The sequence below is a fragment of the Mus caroli genome, unplaced genomic scaffold (assembly GCF_978045245.1).
Source record: "Mus caroli unplaced genomic scaffold, Mus_caroli_1 scaffold_8, whole genome shotgun sequence".
Taxonomy (NCBI): Eukaryota; Metazoa; Chordata; class Mammalia; order Rodentia; family Muridae; genus Mus; species Mus caroli.
Window position 1 is genome coordinate 33,638,574 of NW_028227263.1, and position 17,584 is coordinate 33,656,157.

General features: G+C 47.0%; 1 protein-coding gene across 11 annotated transcripts in view; it reads right to left on the minus strand.

Annotated features, from left to right (window-relative positions):
* The window catches only part of Mical2 (microtubule associated monooxygenase, calponin and LIM domain containing 2), a 185,822-nt gene that overhangs the window by 79,993 nt on the left and 88,245 nt on the right, over positions 1-17,584 (minus strand). For all 11 annotated transcript variants that reach the window (XR_003837099.2, XM_085841396.1, XM_085841394.1 and 8 more), the window contains 9 exons: positions 14,879-15,136; positions 13,717-13,832; positions 12,793-12,919; positions 12,083-12,173; positions 10,868-11,015; positions 9,846-10,045; positions 9,445-9,551; positions 4,728-4,796; positions 1,425-1,568 (listed from right to left, as the gene is read on the minus strand). Coding sequence is in view for 10 of the 11 variants with exons in the window: in XM_085841396.1 (XP_085697522.1) it covers positions 1,425-1,568; positions 4,728-4,796; positions 9,445-9,551; positions 9,846-10,045; positions 10,868-11,015; positions 12,083-12,173; positions 12,793-12,919; positions 13,717-13,832; positions 14,879-15,136 (1,260 nt within the window). In the remaining variant the exon portion in view is untranslated. The remainder of the gene's footprint in view (positions 1-1,424; positions 1,569-4,727; positions 4,797-9,444; positions 9,552-9,845; positions 10,046-10,867; positions 11,016-12,082; positions 12,174-12,792; positions 12,920-13,716; positions 13,833-14,878; positions 15,137-17,584) is intronic.

The following is a 17,584-nucleotide window of genomic DNA, read 5'->3' on the forward strand; positions in this document are numbered from 1 at the left end:
AACACTGGGGCTTATAGGAAGTCAGGACTCCAGAAGGGACCTGGAAACTATGCTTAGACAAAGACAGGACTCAAGAAAATTGTCCTTTTGTAACAAAGCCACTTCCTGGGGCAGGTTAGTTATTCAGGAGAGGTGTGGCTTACCCCAAGACCAAGGAGCCATTTATGCTTGCCTCTAAAGTTAACCAGTGAAGAGACTGTCCCCCCACAAAATGAGCCAATTTCTGTCATGGGTTTGGTGTCTTCCATACACAAAGGGAATCTGACCCCAGAGTTTTGTAATAATGACAATATATCATAAGGTGGCACCGTGTATCCAAGGCAAGTGTACTGGCTGGTTTTATGTGTCAACTTGACACAGGCTGGAGTTATCACAGAGAAAGGAGCTTCAGATGAGGAAATGCCTCCATGAGATCCAGCTGTAAGGCATTTTCTCAATTGGTGATCAAGGGGGAAAGGCCCCTTGTGGGTGGTGCCATCCCTGGGTTGGTAGTCTTGGGTTCTATAAGAAAGCAAGCTGAGCAAGCCAGGGGAAACAAGCCAGTAAGGAACATCCCTCCATGGCCTCTGCATCAGCTTCTGCTTCCTGACCTGCTTGAGTTCTAGTGCTGACTTCCTTGGTGATAAACAGCAATGTGGAAAATGTAAGCTGAATAAACCCTTTCCTCCCCAACTTGCTTCTTGGTCATGATGTTTTGTCCAGGAATAGAAACCCTGACTAAGTCAGCAAGTGAAGAGAGTAACGAAGCTATGAGCACAGACCTCAAGTGAGTGAGTCAGAGAGGACTCAGCAGTCTGGGGCACAGCAGACAGCCTGCCCTTGAGGGGCACAGCACCCTGTCAGGGTCTGCTGGGGCACAGGGAGGGGAGAGACACCAGGGAACACTGAAGAGGTTGGTCAAGTCCTTGTTGTTAGCTTAGTCACCATCCCTGGTTGGGGAGCGTCACTTCACCATGGACTGGGGTAGTGCTCTCCCACAGTCTCTCAGTTCGATTGTCCCATCTCACATTGGCTACAGATCATGGTTTGAATGCAAAACCAAAATAGAAAATGGATTTAATTACTGCAAGATGAGCACTAGCAAACTGCCTCATGGGTCCAATCCAGAGGCCTGTTGGTGTAAATTGGCTTGGCTGGAATGCCACCACACTTACTTGTTGAGTATCCACTATGGAAGACTAAATGTTCTAGCGGGACAGTGTGACTCCAAAGTAGAAAAGAGCTGCTACCTGTCCCCTGGGAAAAGTCTGTTACTTCATAACCAGGAAGCTGAAGGGTTTTGTTTTGTTTTGTTGTTGTTATTTAATTATTTATTTTGTTGTTGTTGTTGTTTGGTCAGACCCAGACGGTGAACTTCAGTCTATCTCTAACCAGAAAGATTCTGCCACCAGAGGGTAGGTCCAGTGACCATGTGATAGCCTTACCTGTTTCATGACTGAAGGGTTCCGAGTGTTCTCCTCAAACTTGGCTAGCAGCTGATTGGCCATGTGCTTGACTTTGTTCTGATTGCCACTTTCTTTAGCATACTCTTGACTGGAGCCCAGGCTGCGGCTGGAGAAGGCTGGCAGCTGCAGAGATCAAAGCAGCACATGGGAATCCAGGCGGTGTCAGAACATAGGGCCCCTCTATGAGACCAGGCAACCGGGATGAGTCCTGGAACTGATGCTCACAGCACAATGTGTGTGTCTAAAGAGTGGCATGGCCAGCATGAACCCAGCCGTTCAAAGTTTGAACTCGGACTCTTTCCTTCCCAGCCCTGGGACCTTGGTGCTGGTCTTTGAATTTACCCCATCTACAAAATGGGAGGAATGTCTTACTTCAAGAGGTTATTGCAGAAAAAAATCAGCTCTTATAGAGAAGTGTTACATAAAATAGTTTCCCAAATGCATCATTTGGCTGAGAAGTGTGAAGAGAGAGAGAGGGGGTGGAGGGGAAGGGAGGGAAGGAGAGGGAGGGAGGGAGGGAGGGAGGGAGGGAGGTCAGCTGGGCTGTCATAAGCACAGGTTCAGCTAGGCTATAAGCACAAGCTTTAAGGCAATTTCTCTCTGCTGCTCTGTACTCCTACTCCCAAGTTCACCCACAACTCCAACCTTTAAATAAAAAACAAATCAGAAATAACTCTAGATTTACACAGAAGGTAAAAGAAGTATGCTTGCTCTCGAGCACCCTTTCTCCAGCTGCCTTTGATGGAGCTTCAGGAATAATGTTATCAGAGCTGGGGAGTGGACGCTGGCTTAATGCTGTGATCTGGACCAGGGGCTCTGTTTGGATTGCGTCAGCTTTTCCGTTCCCACCCATCTTTAGTTCCAGGCTCCTATCCAGGATCCCACGCATTTAGTCATCTTGTCTCCTTTGTCTCCTCCGATCTCTGGCATGTCTTCCTTGGTGCTTATACTTCTGAGGGGCACTGGGCAGCTATTTTATAAAAAGATCCTCAGTCTGGGTTGGTCTGATGTGTTCTCACATTTAGCCTGCACTGGAGGTTCTGCAGATTCATGGCACAAGGGTGAAGGGTGCTTTGCACCCATCCTATGAGAACTCATGATGGTAACAAGACTGTGAGGAGTGATGAAGACCTCGTTACAATGGTTTATAAAATTGAGTTCCTTCTCAGTCATCTGCTAATTAATAACATTTGAAATGTTCTAGTATTTCCTAATGTCTTTTCCGGGTCCGTGGGGATCTTTTCCCACACACCTCCAAACACAGAGGGGTGTACTGTGCCAAGTGAGGATGGTCGGCCATCTCAAGGAGACCATGAGTCTTCCCCACAGGAGCATCGTCCTTGAGGTGGTAAAGATGCATTCATTCAGAGGAGACAAATGGGAAGATGCAAGCTAAAGTTGACTGTTCTTGAAATGAGATCCCAAAGAGAAACAACCTTGGGGAGGGAGCATTGTATGCATATCACAGTCAAGTGTTGGATAGACACAAGATGGAGAGTCACTCCTCACTTTAGGGTAGGAAGTGTGTCTTGCACGTGAATGTAGGCTCAAGGGCGAGGGGAGAGTTTACTGAATGAATACCGTTCGCACAAAATCAAAGTCAGCCAGTACAGTGGTCTCCCACTCACTGATGTTCCTATATCCTTTTGCCAAACCAGATTCGATTCATTGAGTCCAGGGCTGCATTTCTATTTCATTTTTATTTAAAATAATCATTTGTGTGTGTGTGTGTATGCATGGGTGTGTGTGTAAGTGTGTGTGTGTAGGGCATGCACATGGGTGGCTGTGGAGACCTGGAGAGAGCATTGGATACCCTGGAGCTGCAGTTTTAGGCAGCTGAGAGCTACCTGATGTGGGTGCTGGGAACTACACTTGAGTTTCTGGAAAAGCAGTGCGCTCTCTTAACCTTTCAGTCATTCCTCCACTCCCTGAAGCCACAGTTTAATGGGATCACCCCCCAAATCTCTGAGAACACTTCAGATGGGCATAGTGAACATGTTCACGTTGTAAGATGTGACGAGGACTCTGGATTTCTTTCTCTCAGAAAATGAGGTAAAGAGTGGCAGCTGAGCTCTATCAGGGTGGGCTCCTGACTTGATTGACAGCTTACTTGCTGAGGGGTGGAACGAGTCTGAGCCATGAAGATTAAAGTTTTGCAAAATACAGCAATAAAGCCTCTTCAAGCACACAGAAGGGGCATGTCTCTTCTGAGTCCCGTGAATCAAGTATCAGCATAGCTTAAAAATTATCCCATGTCCCTCTGAGTCAGCTCTGACATTAGCTAGCAGGCTAGCTAAAGCTAGCACCCATGCCTCCTTGACATATGCACACTTCCTATTGCAGAATTAGGATGGCTTTGACAAATGTAGCATAGGGCTGGGAGATGGCTTCGTTGGTAAAGGGATTGGCACCCAAACGTGAAGACTCAGGTCCCCCCAACACCCACATAGAAAGCTGGGTGCAGTGGTACATGCCTACAGCCATGGCACTGGGAACTGGAGGCAGGCTGAGTCTTGGAACTCATGGCTGGCCAGTTAAACCTAACGCAGAAGACATCACTTTGTTGTAAGACCCTGCCTCAGAAAAAAAGGTAGAAAGCAAACAGGAAAGACGCGTGGCACCAATCTCTGCCCTTGCATGCACACAAGTTGCATGATTGGCCTCCAAAAATGTACATAAACAGATAAATGAAGTGCACATCTTCTGTCTCTTCAAATTATTTCTTTAGAGTAGAATTCACGCCCACTTTATGCTAACATTTTCAGAGGCAAGTTCTAGACGTTGACACCCAGTCTCCTACAATTCTCTTCTTTCACCAGATGGTGGCGCTCGAGAGCACCCAACATTTGTCTTAAGACTCCAAGTTCAAAAGGCAGTAAAAAATGCAGACGGCCTGCTGGTGTCTCTTTCCTACTTAGTGTAATTAAAAATTCAATATTAATTAGCTATATTATATAGGTCATCTTATAAATCTACAAGCCCTGCAAAGTTTCAAGCAGTTTGGATGTATCTGCACATCTGACAGACATACTCCTCATCCCCAGGAGGTTTCCTCCTATGAGGTTACACAGCTAGGAAGAAGCCAAGTCGGGATCAGAACACTGACTGCTTTTCTATAAAACTGAGCCTGAATCCCAGTGGCTCATGAGAGAAACAAAACAAAACAAAAACAACCAAAACCAAACCAAATGGGACGAGGGCTAGTGACATAGCCAAGCACACCCAAGCCACCGGTCCTCAGGACACGGAGGCTTTGTATTAGCTGAGCCCATGCACACAGACCTCTTCCAGGTTGTTGAAGCCTTGTCGCCGCCTCTTGTTCATGTCATTCTCTTCAGTCTGGGTGTCTACCTGCAATGACCAAGCAAACATGGTGAGCTCAGAGCCCTGGACAGTGTTTAAACTAGAAGCACAGAAGGATGCGCGCTTGTCTGGAAACAGCTGTCAGCCCAATGGTAGACATGGGCAAAGATGGTCCCCCACACAAGTGCTGGTGTGGAGTTATGGTCAGGCACAGGGAAGAGTGTTTCTCCTCTATCTCAGCATCCCTTCGACATAGGCGAGGTAGGCACCATCTCCATCTCAGTGGCTTTGGGCTCAGAGGGGATTTAATCATGTGCCTAAGGGCGGAGCCAGGCCTGACCTGGAGATACCTTTTGTGTGAACTGCCTTGTGGAAAGTACCAGACTTTCTGTTCTCCCTGGGCCACCCATGAAGAGGTAGCACAGGTTCACCTGCAAAGAGCATTCTTAGGAGTGAGCTGTCCAGAGCTTTGGTGTCAAATTAAGCCTGCAATCCATGTACCATTATAAGATTTAATACATTTCAAATAGACATTAGATCCAACTTGAGGTCTAGAGAGCAAATGTCCAGTGTGCCAAGGCCAATGCAGATTTCCTGACTTCCCCATTAACTGTAACTATCCACAGACACATTCCCTTTCATAGACGTTACCCAGCTAGTCCGTTAACACCTTGTAGCTCACTCCCTGCTCCTGTAATCTGAACAATCTACCCAAGGCCTACGAAGCTGACCTAGACAGACGAGGAGAGCTGTGAGACTGGGCTCTCAGCGTGACCTTGGATGGGGTGGAGGCTGGACACAGTAGCTTCTTCTCATGTATCTTTGATCCCAGCATAGGTATACTTCCTAAGGATGAACACCTCAACTGCCAGCTTCCAGTGGCTTGGACCTCCTCCCAATGCTATCTCTCCCACAGGAGTGAGGGGGGAGTATGGAGTCACTCCAACTTCCTCCATGGCATGGCCACATCCCAGCCTTTCAAACACTGTAAGTGTAGGAAGAGATGCTATAGGTTCACTGTAAACTCAGGCATAACACCCATCCAGGCCTTGGTGTAGCCTGGCCCCAGAAGGGTCATTTCAGGCTTGACTATTCTGAAACAGCAGTCTAAGCATAGAGTCTACAATGTATCACTCAAGTATAGTAAACACTCACACACAGACACAGACACACTCACCACAGACACAGACACAGATACACATGCACATACACACATACACACACACATACACACACACATACACACACACACACACACACACACACACACATACACACACACACACACACACACACACACACACACACACGACATGGACACAACTGCCATGTTCACCAACTCCATTAAAAAAACCCACAACAACCATAGTTTAGTCATGGAAATTTGTTAAAAAAATTTGACCAGGGCGCCATAAAGCAACAGATCAGAGGGCCCTGCCTCCCTTCAACATTTCCTTCAGCATCTCATAAATCAGTATTTTGTGAATGGAAATAATCTCAGTCTAAATGCTTGGGCAAACACCAAGAGAAACAGATGACCTTATTTTCAACAATGCTGGGTTTTAGAGACTCAGGCTGTTTGGGCTCCCAGCGCCACCGACTGTGAATGCCACTTAGGCCCAGAGACGGGAGCTGTGCAAGTACAGAATGTCCCATCAACAAGAATGCTCCGTGCATAATCTTAGAGTTCGCTTTGTATTTTTGTTCCCACTTTCAATGAGGACTTGGCTTTTCCCACAAAGAGCAATACATGCAACTCTCTTTTATACTTGTCAGCCTAGGGTGGGACTATTTAAACAATGGGAGCCTGGCTAGATCCCATCCAGACATGTGACCTATGGGCTCACAAAATGCACTCCATGGTGGCAGGCCCAGTCAGCTGCTCCTAAAAAGATCCCAAATCTTCTGGGCGAGTAAATCAAGTACAGGGGGGCAACCTCTGCTTCTTAGGTGCCTCCACCAGGACCCTGGGAAATAAGATGCTGCCCACATAGGAAGGTTAGCAGTATTGCATCCAAACAACACTTACTTTCCCCATTGGAAAAATGATATTGAGACATGGGTAGAAACGAAAGCCTAAGGAGATTAAAATGTAGAGATTTTTTTTTTCTCATCAGAAGGCAAAGATTGATTCAAGACCTTTAACCCAGAGTGATTTTCTTCAGTGGTGTAGCAATGGCATGTTGCCATGTTCCACAAAATAACCCCCACCTATGCTCCTGCAAATGTGCCGAATTAAACTCAGGGGACATGAACATGAACACAGGAACACGCAGGAAATTCGGAGGGGGGCCAGTTGGGAAGAAGAGGGGTGTCTGTGGGAATGGGGGTGTCAAGGGATGGATTTGATAAGATATATTACACACATCTATGAAATTACCAAAGAATAAATAAAAGTACCCTTTACCAAAAGCGTCTAATCACTGTGGACTTTATTATACTTGACAAAGAACCAGAAGCATAAGGAAAAAGCAAATATTTCTCATGGCCAGTGGAGAGAACATGAGAATAAACAAACGACTTACTTTCTCTTCCTATTAATTTTCCAGCTTGTTCACCCTAGGAGCCCTTTCTTATCATGATTTTTCAAGGGTTTGAAAAAGCCATTTATTAAACCAAATGGCTTCCCTCTTTAAAAAATAACCAGTGGCCCATATCTGCTAGTCCGGTTATTAATGTGACTAGCAGAGGACAGCCATGTCCCCACACATCCTGAATTGTTTGGCTCGACTCAAACAACCTTTATATTTAGCTGGCTAGTCTAGCCTAATCCTGGAGGAATTTAATTCTGGCTCACAGGAAGACAGATTGGTCACTGTAGGTAATGGCCTGATAGACTTGGATGTCAGCTTTGACATTTACAACATTGGACTGGTGACACTAGCAAGAAAGCTAATTCTTCAAGGAATCATGGGTTTGGGTGTTGCTCTGTATCTAGAGGCTATCAGAGGCTACCTACTCTGACTTCAGTTTCCTCACCTATAAGAAAGAGTCTTACACTGTCTACTTGTAAGCTGTTGCGAAGGTTGGTAAAATCACAGGATGTTAAATGCCTCTTAAAGTAGAAATTTGTTGCACAAGTATTAGTACTATTAGCAAAAAAATTTTAAATATCTGACTTCTAGTTCTTTGATAGTACCTACATAACTTACTAAAATTTAATATCTCCAAATCCAAGTTTCCCTCCCCATTACATTACAAGGATACCATGTTTCCAATATTCCTCAAAAAAAATATGTATGGATGGATGGGGTGGGTGGATTGGTGAGTGCGTGGGTGGGTGCATTTTGGGTGGATAAGTGGATGGGTGGGTGGGTGTATAGATGAATGGATAGAGGACTGGGTGGGTGGGTAGGTACATTGATTGATGGATAACTGAGTTGCAAAAAAAATTGCCATAAAAAGTCTCATCAGCTAGGCATGATAATGTATACTTTTAATCCCAGTAGAGTGGGGCAGAGGCAGGCAGATCTCTGTGAGTTTGAGGTCAGCCTGGTCTACATAGTGAGACCCTGTCTCAAAAAAAAAAAGTCTTATCATGTTCTAATTAAGTTCAAGATTTTGTGTTAGACTATATTCATAGCTATCCTGGGGTACACTCCCACCTTCAGGCCACAGGTTGGATATCATAAAATGATAATTGTTCTTTAGATGTGTGGTTCCCAAACTGTGTAGCTAAGTATCCCATGAAACCAGCGTGAGCCCAGAGGAATGGCAGGACACTCAGTGATATCTGTCAGATATCTTAAAAAAAAAACTGATTATTTGGACTTAACTGTTTAGGAAACAAAACAAGCATTTCCTGTCTTATCTGAAAAAACTGTAAAAAAAAAAAAAAAGTCATAGCCACTAAGGCTGTTATAAATCTGGAAAGTTCTAGAACCCCATCACACCCTAAGCTTGTGCTGGTTAGTGTTTGCCAATTTGGCACAAGCTAGAGTCACCCAGGAAGAGGGAATTCCAACTGAGGAAATGCCTCCATTAGACTGGCCGAATGTTGACAAGTCAACAGGGCATTCTCTTGACTGATTATTAACGTAGGAGGGCCCAGCCCACTGTGGACGGTACCACCTCAGAGCAAACGGTTCTGGGTTGTATGAGAAATCAGGCACTCGATGGAGAGTGAGCATTCCTCCATGGCTTCTTCAGTTCCTGCCTCCAGATTCCTGCCCTGAGCTTCTGCCCTGGTGTCCTTTGATGATGGACTATGACATGGAAGTGTAAACCAAGCAAACCCTCTCCTCCCCCATGTCGGACTGGTCAGTGCTTAATCATCACAACAGAGAAGCCAACTAGGACTGGACTCAAGGACAAACACTCCACATCATTCATGTCTGTGTAATTGCTTTCATCAGCAAAACGACTAAAAACCATAGCCTTAAAGTTAGTGGGGCATGATGGCCATTGATTCAACAAATTAATTTAATGAATGAAAGTGAGAATATAGAATACTACTATATACCCTTGCCGCTTAACCAATGTTTGTCATACCCCTGATCTGAACTGTCCAATGACATGAGAAATGAGCCTGAACCTAACACTCAGGCGATTGAGCTAACCTGGGTTCACTCTTAACACATGTATCTGCTAAGCTATGTGTATATCATTTGAGTCCTGATGTACATAGTTTGTCAACACAAACAGACCAGGGCATGATAGTCTCCTTCCTGAAACAAAACACTGGCCTGAAACTTACCCGTGGGGTCCTCTTTCTGGGCAATGTGAGGTTGAGATAGTTATTCTGAATGAATGTTTTGCCCAAGCCAAAGTCAGCATTTTCTCCATAGTTTTTACGCCAGGAATCTGTTGACAAGTAAAAGCAAGGTTGGGATTGGGATCCAGGACCAGATGGTGATGTTACAACCTGTGGGTGTCACTGTATCAGGACTCTTCTAAAATAATTCTCTCACCCTGACCTTTATAAAGCTTTAAATGGCTGGAGGCTATGGAGAGATCACTACATCTCTTCAGGGGTTACCCTTGTTTGACCTCTGAGTCAAATGGAAGTTGTCTAGTAGCTGGAGAGTAGACAGCGCTAGCCAGACTTGGGCTGGAGGACAGAGATAATACTAGCATCTTACAAGTCTCCATGCTTACCCATGGGTCTCAGTGGAGTGCCCCGGAAGAGCTCATAGAACTTGGAGAGGTACATGACCATGCTGAGCTTGTCTGGCTCCTGGGTAGATGCCATCTCTTTGCCTGTGGTCACAGGCAGGATCCCAAACTCACGCTTGGCCACATCAAATGCCAGTTGGTTGTTCTCCACAGCGTCATCTTCATTCAGCGAGTCAAAGTTGCTGGAGGGTCAATATCAGGGGAAGTTCATGGTGAGTTAGGATGACTTGCGCACAAGAAGCACTTATGGGACGATGAAGTTTCCAGTCCCATAGAGCCCCAACATCAAGCCCAGGAACACACCTCCCTCATGAAGGGACTGAATCAAACATGGACCATGATCATACCACTGACCTAGGCTTAAACTACCAGAAGATGTAGGCGTTACATTAATTACTTCTCATTCATTTTTCATTGCAATTGCTATAGTAACAGGAGCTTTTCTCAAACCAATCAAATCATATATATCATATGGAGAGAAGATTCCTGTCCCCTTGCTGCTAGATGGTTTTGGTAGGTTTTCACCAGTGTTTTAAGAAGGGTCTATGCTGTTCCCCGTGTCAATAAGTATTGTCCTTTAGACATCACAAAGGGTTTCTAGAATGTCATCTCACCTTCCAGTTGACTCTGCCATTTTTCCAAACACACAAAGAAACTCTAGAAAATTCCACTGATGATCTGACAAGTATGGGTGTCAGAAAACTGCTTCTTTGGTTGAGTTAGGTCTCTCTTCTATTTCCTTCCTTGTAGGTGGGGCTTTGAAGCATAGTTCAATTTTCCCAAATGTGGCTATTAGGGTTGGGGGTCAAGTGGAGAGACATAACCACTAATCCTGTGCTGACTGTCACATACTAGGGACACAGGGCAAACATGTTGCTGTCCAAATGAGGACAAAAAAACAAGTCTTAGAAAACAACCCAAATAGAAACTTGCAGCGAGAAATACTGAGCTGGGTTGGAGGGTTCTCCACCCAAAGAAGGCTGGGGTCGCTCGTGTGTACTCACATCAGCTCTGGCCGGAAGCTGTGGATGATGGCACACAGGGCCAAGCCGCTGCGCCAGGATGTGGTCAGGTCAGTGACTCTGACATGCTGGTAACCCCTGGTCTGCTGCTGGCACCAGGTTAAAAGCTTGTTAGGCCGGATATCTGACTCTGTAGGAAAGATACAAGAGGTGAGATAGTTCAGCCTCAGCATCAGTCACTCTCCCTGCCATTAGGGCTGGGAAGCAGGAAGAGTGGATGACATAAATGTAACCCTGATGGCCACTGTACAGGACCTGGGTCAACCGGAAGCATACTGTCTAACAGCATTGTCCCTAGGGACAATAGCTGGGTCCAGGGTTGGAGGCCAAGAACACAGACCCTGCATTTACTGGGTGACACTAATGACTTGGGGCTGTCATGGGTAGGGAAGCTCATGACCAGGTTTGTTGTAAGCTAGGCCAGGGAGGAGACATCTCTAAAGAAAGTGTCTGGGGATGTGTATTTGAGCTGGCTATTGAAGAATGTCTAGAAATTAACCAGACAGAGGCATTCCAGAAAAACAGGATGGAGTGACAGCAGATGAGGAGAGCCTGCCCTGCTTGGGTAGAAGTAATACAGTAACAGTTGTATCAGTAAAAGTTATAAAAACCAGTTGTGTAACAGTCATAAAGCAGTTGTGCAACAGTAAAAGTTGTAAAACTATAAACAGTGTTTTACAGCAGCTGGGCATGTGGTGTGTGCAGGGAAGGGAGGGAGAGGCTGGGTAGACAGAGGTAGCTGGAGAGTCCCTGGGTAGGAGAGGGGAGGGGCCTGGGAGAATCTGGCTACTGGGGAGTTACTCATTGAACCACCCCTCCCCCACCTCTGAGCACCCACTCTGTAGCCAGTGTTGTGTCAGGATTAGGAAGATCAGAAGAGGGGTGAAAGCTCAGGAACCTGTTGTCCAGTTGGGGAGACAGGACCCTCACTCCAGAAACAAGAGGCAAAGAAAAACCAGCCCCATTGAACCGCCTACAGTGGACTGTCCTGTGCTAAATGCTCAACAACTAACGGCATGCCTTCACTCTGAGAATCCTGTCTTACTCTTGCTCTCACAGATGTGGAAGCTTAAGGACAAAGAGGAGAGGCACCTGTTAAGGTCACACAGGTAATGGGGCAGAACCAAGCTGGCTGTGGGTCTAAGCAAGCTTCCTCCCCTACACAGCTTGTCTCAGGGTCCCAGAAGGACAACTCACCCCGCCTGGAGAGGCTGACAGATCTCCTCACCGAGCCCCATCTCTCGAGAGGGAAGCGGTCCATCTCCTTAGTGATGTACAAATGCTTCACCTATGAGCACAAAAAGAACACGCATCTGCCCACCGGTTCCCAGGCCCTGTGCCCTACACCGGATTCCCTACCTGATATTACTTTCTTCTGGTGTTGGCTGACATGGCTTTCAGTACACACCCCAGGTCTGAACTGTCTTCCCAAACAAGGGAGAACTGACAGTGAATTTCTAATTAGCTAATAAGAACCTGTACTAATCTTCGTCCTAGTAATTGAATAAGGTAAAGTTTGGGTGCATAAAATCCCCAGAATAAATGAAGTCCAGGCCCATGCATGGTAAGGAAGAGAGGAGATATCTCATAAAGTGAGTTATTTTTGACACAGATATAATCAGTGTCACATTTGCACAGTAACAAATTAACATATGAAAACATATGCAAAACATGCAAATAAACACAGATGTGTGCAGCACCACCTGTGGTCTAGCTCCCTCCTATAGGCTATAACAAGTGCTGCCTTTATTGAACCCCTGCATCTTCTGGGGGAAAGAATCAGCCCCACCCCTGGGCTAGCATGCTTTGGTGGCCTCAGTTCCAGGAATGTGACAATTTATGAGACCATTCTTTTTCCTCAGTCAGGTCACTGCAGGGGCTTGAGACAGACTTGGGAGTGGTCTTACCTGGTGAGGCCTGACACAGTGCAGGTTGAGGTTTGGGTACCGCGTGGCTGGGTCCAATGTGTACTGCTCAAAATTTTTGTTGATGTTCTCTGGGGTTGTCTGAGGTAACAGCCGGTAAAGACTCTCTCTGTTGGGAGTCAGAGCCCAGAGGTCAGGGGTTGCTCTTACCACCACAGGCCCTTGCTCCTACACTCCCCTCTTCCCTGGTCTCCCTGGGTGTGTTTGTATGGTCCTCCCCTGCGATGTCTGACACACTCCGGAGAGCTGCAAAATGTGGGGAGAGAGAGACAAAAAGGGAGACAGAGGCAAAGCATCCAGGTGGTGGGGGTGGGGTGTCCTTTACCAGGCAGGAGGAGGCAGGACTGCAGAGCCAGCATCTCAGTAGCCTCTGGTTCAGTTAAAGCCTCCACCCAGCCACACTGCTACTGTGGCTTGCCCCTGTGGTGATTGTGGTCCACACCCAAGGCCATCAAAAGCATGTCTCCCATATCAGTACGAACTCTCCCAAGTCAGCCATCTGTTCACAGTCTTGTGGCCAGAGCAAGGGCCTGGGAGAAAGCCAGGACCCCAACTGTAGGAGAGCCTGGAAGGTCACAGAACACTTACTGAGGACAGAACACTGTGCAATGTCCTTAAAGACTTCCTTAAATAAACTTCTTGGGCCTTGAGTGAATTAGAAAAGCCATAGAGGCACCATTTAGATTTGTCAAGATTTGTTTCTACTATCCAGGGCCTAAGACACTGGACACAGAGAAATTCATCAAAGGAAATGGACTGTGACACAGAGTGTCCTTGGAGACCCTCAGATCATATCAGGCCATACATGGGAAGATGGATAAGCTCAAAGCTGCTGGATAGCCAGCCTGGCTCTACTCCTGCCCAGGGCTGCTGGGGCCAGCTATGAGCTCTACTCTTAAGACTTACCTTTCAGCTAATACCTCCAGGGGAGGGGTGCCCTGGTCCCAGCTCTTTACCATCCATGCCGTGTCAAAGGCTGCCAGGAAGCCTCGGGCGCAGCCTGTGCCCATGGGCCAAAATGGCTGTAAAAGAACACATGTAAAATTCCCATGGACTCTAATGACTTCCAGTTTTCTCTCCCATTCTATCCAGCACTGGCTGACTGCCAGCTCTGAGCCAGGGCAAAGGCAGAACTGTGTTGCCCATAGCTTACCGGAATCATGGGTAATTGTAGCAAAACTGTGAAGGGTATAGCGGCCCCATAGGTAGCAAAGCTACCTGGGGTCTCTGGAAGAGAGAGAATGGAACCAGGAATCGCTTCGTGGAAGCGTGGCCTTTATGACCACTGTAAAGCATGGGTGGGATTCTCATCTTTCATTTAGCGTCATCAGGGGCAAAGCTGGAAAATGCTGGAGTCCGCCAGAGCACTTAGCACTGGAGGAGTGTGAGAAAGGGAAGGTTGGGAGGGAGACAGGCACAGAAGCGGCAGGCCACAGTCAGAGTGAACGAGGGCTGATCTGGTTAAGCTTGCACGCACATGATGTACCAAAAGCAGGGTTGGCAATCTGACTCTCAGCTCTGGACAACTTTGCGGACACTGTCAGCGTTCATATTAAGACGGGATGCTAATCCCCGAATGGTCACTTATCTAAGGATCCTTGCATTTATAGAGCCGAGAGGGAAAGCCGTGGTTTCAACACTGCACTTTGAAAATCTCCTGCCTTGCCCCCCAGCCTCCCTCACACCCTGGAAAATCTCTATACTGAAAAGCCTCATAGGGCCACCCAAATGGGTTAACAGGTCCCAGCCATGCTGAGGAGGTCTATATGTCCTGAGGCAAAACAGTCGTGGGCTCTAGAACAGGCCTGGTTAATTCTGTTCTTCAATCTAGACGCAGCCCTGAAGAAGCTAGAAATGGGAGAAAAGGTTTCCTATACAGGTGAGCTGACAAATCTCAAAATTCAGCCAAAAGGGCTGGCTCCCAGGCTAAGATGGTCTTGGCAGAGGTCTGCCTTTTTTTTTTTTTTTTTTAGAACCTGCCTTTCTCTGGGATGTTGTTGGCAGAGGCTATGAGTCTGAGAACAGATCCATAGGTCTGAATTGTAGCATAAATGAAGGCAGGTAGTACCTCAAGCAGGCTGTCGCCCACAAGAGCCACGAGCAGCTGGTGTGCCTGGCGCTCACGCATCAGAGCTGCATTCTCTGAGGCATACATGGAGGTGAAGTCGAACATGGCCACGTCAGGCTGCCCGTTGTGATTGATGGCAAAGTCTAAGGATGGCAGCTGGTAGTTGGTGGCAAAGTCAGCGGCTTCTCTGGCGTAGGAGAGCAGGTTGTCCTGGTTCACATTCTCCGAACACAGCAGCATCTCTGTGTCAATGTAGTCCTGAGCAAGACCAAGACATACGTCAAACCCTCCCTCCTCTCCAAAGGCCTGCCTTCACATCCCCTGTGGATCAAAAGGCCATGGGATGGGTCTGTGGGTACTGAGACTACTCCAAACAGAAATGGAGGGTCTGGGAAATGAGTCAGTCTGTAAAGCATTTATTGTACAAACTTGGGGACATGAGTTCAAGCCCCAGAACCTACCTAAGAAGCAGGCAGAACAGTGTGTGATTAAAATCTCAGTGCTATGAAGGCATACACAGGAGGATCCCTGGGAGTCCTTTGCCAGCCTGCTTAGCCTAACCTAACTAGTGAGTTTCTGGCCAGTGGGAGACCTTGTCTCAGAAAACAGGATGATGGCTCCTGAGGAATCACTCGTGAAGTTGACATCTATGTGACTTCCCCAGAGATGCACATATGTGCAAGCGTGTCTGCAGAAGTGTGTGTGTGTGTGCTCGCACTTGCACACATGTGAGCCTAAACTAGAAAACTAGAGCCAAGGAAATAAGCACATGGTGCAGCCATGGTGGTTAGCACAGTTTTGATTAAACACCCAGTTTGGCTTTGGGCTTCCTCGCATCCAAGGCAAAGGGAAAATGTGATATGGGCTTCCCTTATCAGAAAATGAGGCACAGCAATTCCTCAGAGGAGGTGAGTGTTTCCTGGCACCGAGTGCTGAAAGATCTATCTCGTGTAGGAATTTAGACAGAGGACCCTGGGAACTGTAATGAACAGTGAGTGTACTTGATAACAGCCTCCCAGCAAACAAGGAGCACACTGTGCATGGCTGGTTCTGGCAATAACTTCAAGTACAATTAAGAGATAAAGGAACAAGCCAGTAAATGTGATTTGATAATGGATGAGGTTAAGCTACTAAGGTCCAGACATGCTGTGGTTCGTGGTCAAATAAGACTAGAAAAAAGGGTATGTGTGCCAGGCCACTCTCTAACTTTCTATCTGGATGCGGTTGTTCACTTTTCAGTGATGCTGGGGATATCTTGGCTGTGAACATGTGCATTGTCTTGCTCCTTTGCTTGAGCAAGGATGCCTGTGCTTGGATAATGAGAGAATCCATTCTGGCAATGCAGCCAAAGAGTGTCAGAGGATGGAGAGAAAAGATTAGAAGGTTTCCAAAGTCTATTCTGCTCATCTTTGGCAGAGAAACTTCAAGGCCACCTTCCCCAGAGATGATGCAGAGGGTAAAATTCCACTGATAGAGTACTCCCCAGTGTGCATGAAAAACCAGGGTTCAGTTTCCAGCACTGACTAAAACTGGGAGTGGGTAAGGCATACCCACAATTTCGGTATGTGGGAGATGGAAGCAAAAGGATCAGGAACTCAAAGCCGTCCTCGGCTACAAAATGAGTTCAAGGCCAGCCTGGCACACATGAGTCCCTCTCACAAGTGGAATCTGGGCATGTTGTTTAGCTTGATTCTGAGTCTCCATTTTCTCATTCACAGAAACATAATTATAAGATCTCCGTCTTAAATCTGGAGTGGGAATGCACACATGCAATGCCTCCTGCTGTGCCTGGCACATAGAAGGTGATATTGCTATCCCTACTAACTCATAATGCTATGACTGGTGGTGTACAATGAGATGCTAACAGGACCCGCGTAAGGTGCTGGTATGGGAGGTCTCAAGACATACGAGTTCCTCTAGAACTGGAGTGACCTTCTGTTTGCATTTCCTGGGGAGCCATGATTTCAAATGCTCTATTTTGGAAAATCAAATACTATCCCCACAAGATTATACCCAGCATTCTCCCACTAGAAGACTGAAGAAGCCACTTCCTCCTGAGAGAAAAAGAGGGCACAACACACCAGACTGAGCAGCCAGCTGTGAGCTGGCAGACTTAGAATTCTAGTGCTCATAACAGCTGGTATGTGAGGGGGTGGGTGAGGCTAGTTTCACCTGACCCACCCACAGCCTCTGCCCACAACCCATGCTCTCAGCAGAAGCATCAGCCAAGGTGGAGGAGGCCCAGGGGAGGCCTGGGTTACTCATGCTTCCAGGCCAGATGCCAGTACAAGCTGGCAAGAAGATAGGCACACTGTACTCTGGCAAGCAACACTGAGTGGTTCCAGTCCAGGCTAGGACCTGGAGGCAGTTGGCCTGGGGCTGTGGGGTCCTTATCTTGAAACCCGGGAGCTCTAGAAGGATGCCTGACCAAAGCCCCCTCCTCCCCACCTCCTCTTGTCCATTTTTATTCATCCATATGTATGTGTAAGCACATGTCATATGCATGCAGTGCCTGTGGAGATCAGAAGAGGACATTGGATCTCCTGAAACAGGAGTTACAGTAGGTTGGAGCCACCTAATGTAGGTGATAGTAACCAAATTTGGGTCCTCTAGAGGAACAGCAAGTGCTCTTAAGCTCTAAGTCATCTTTCCAGTGCCACCTTGTCTTCTCTTTATACTTGACAATGTATGCGCAACCTGGGGCTC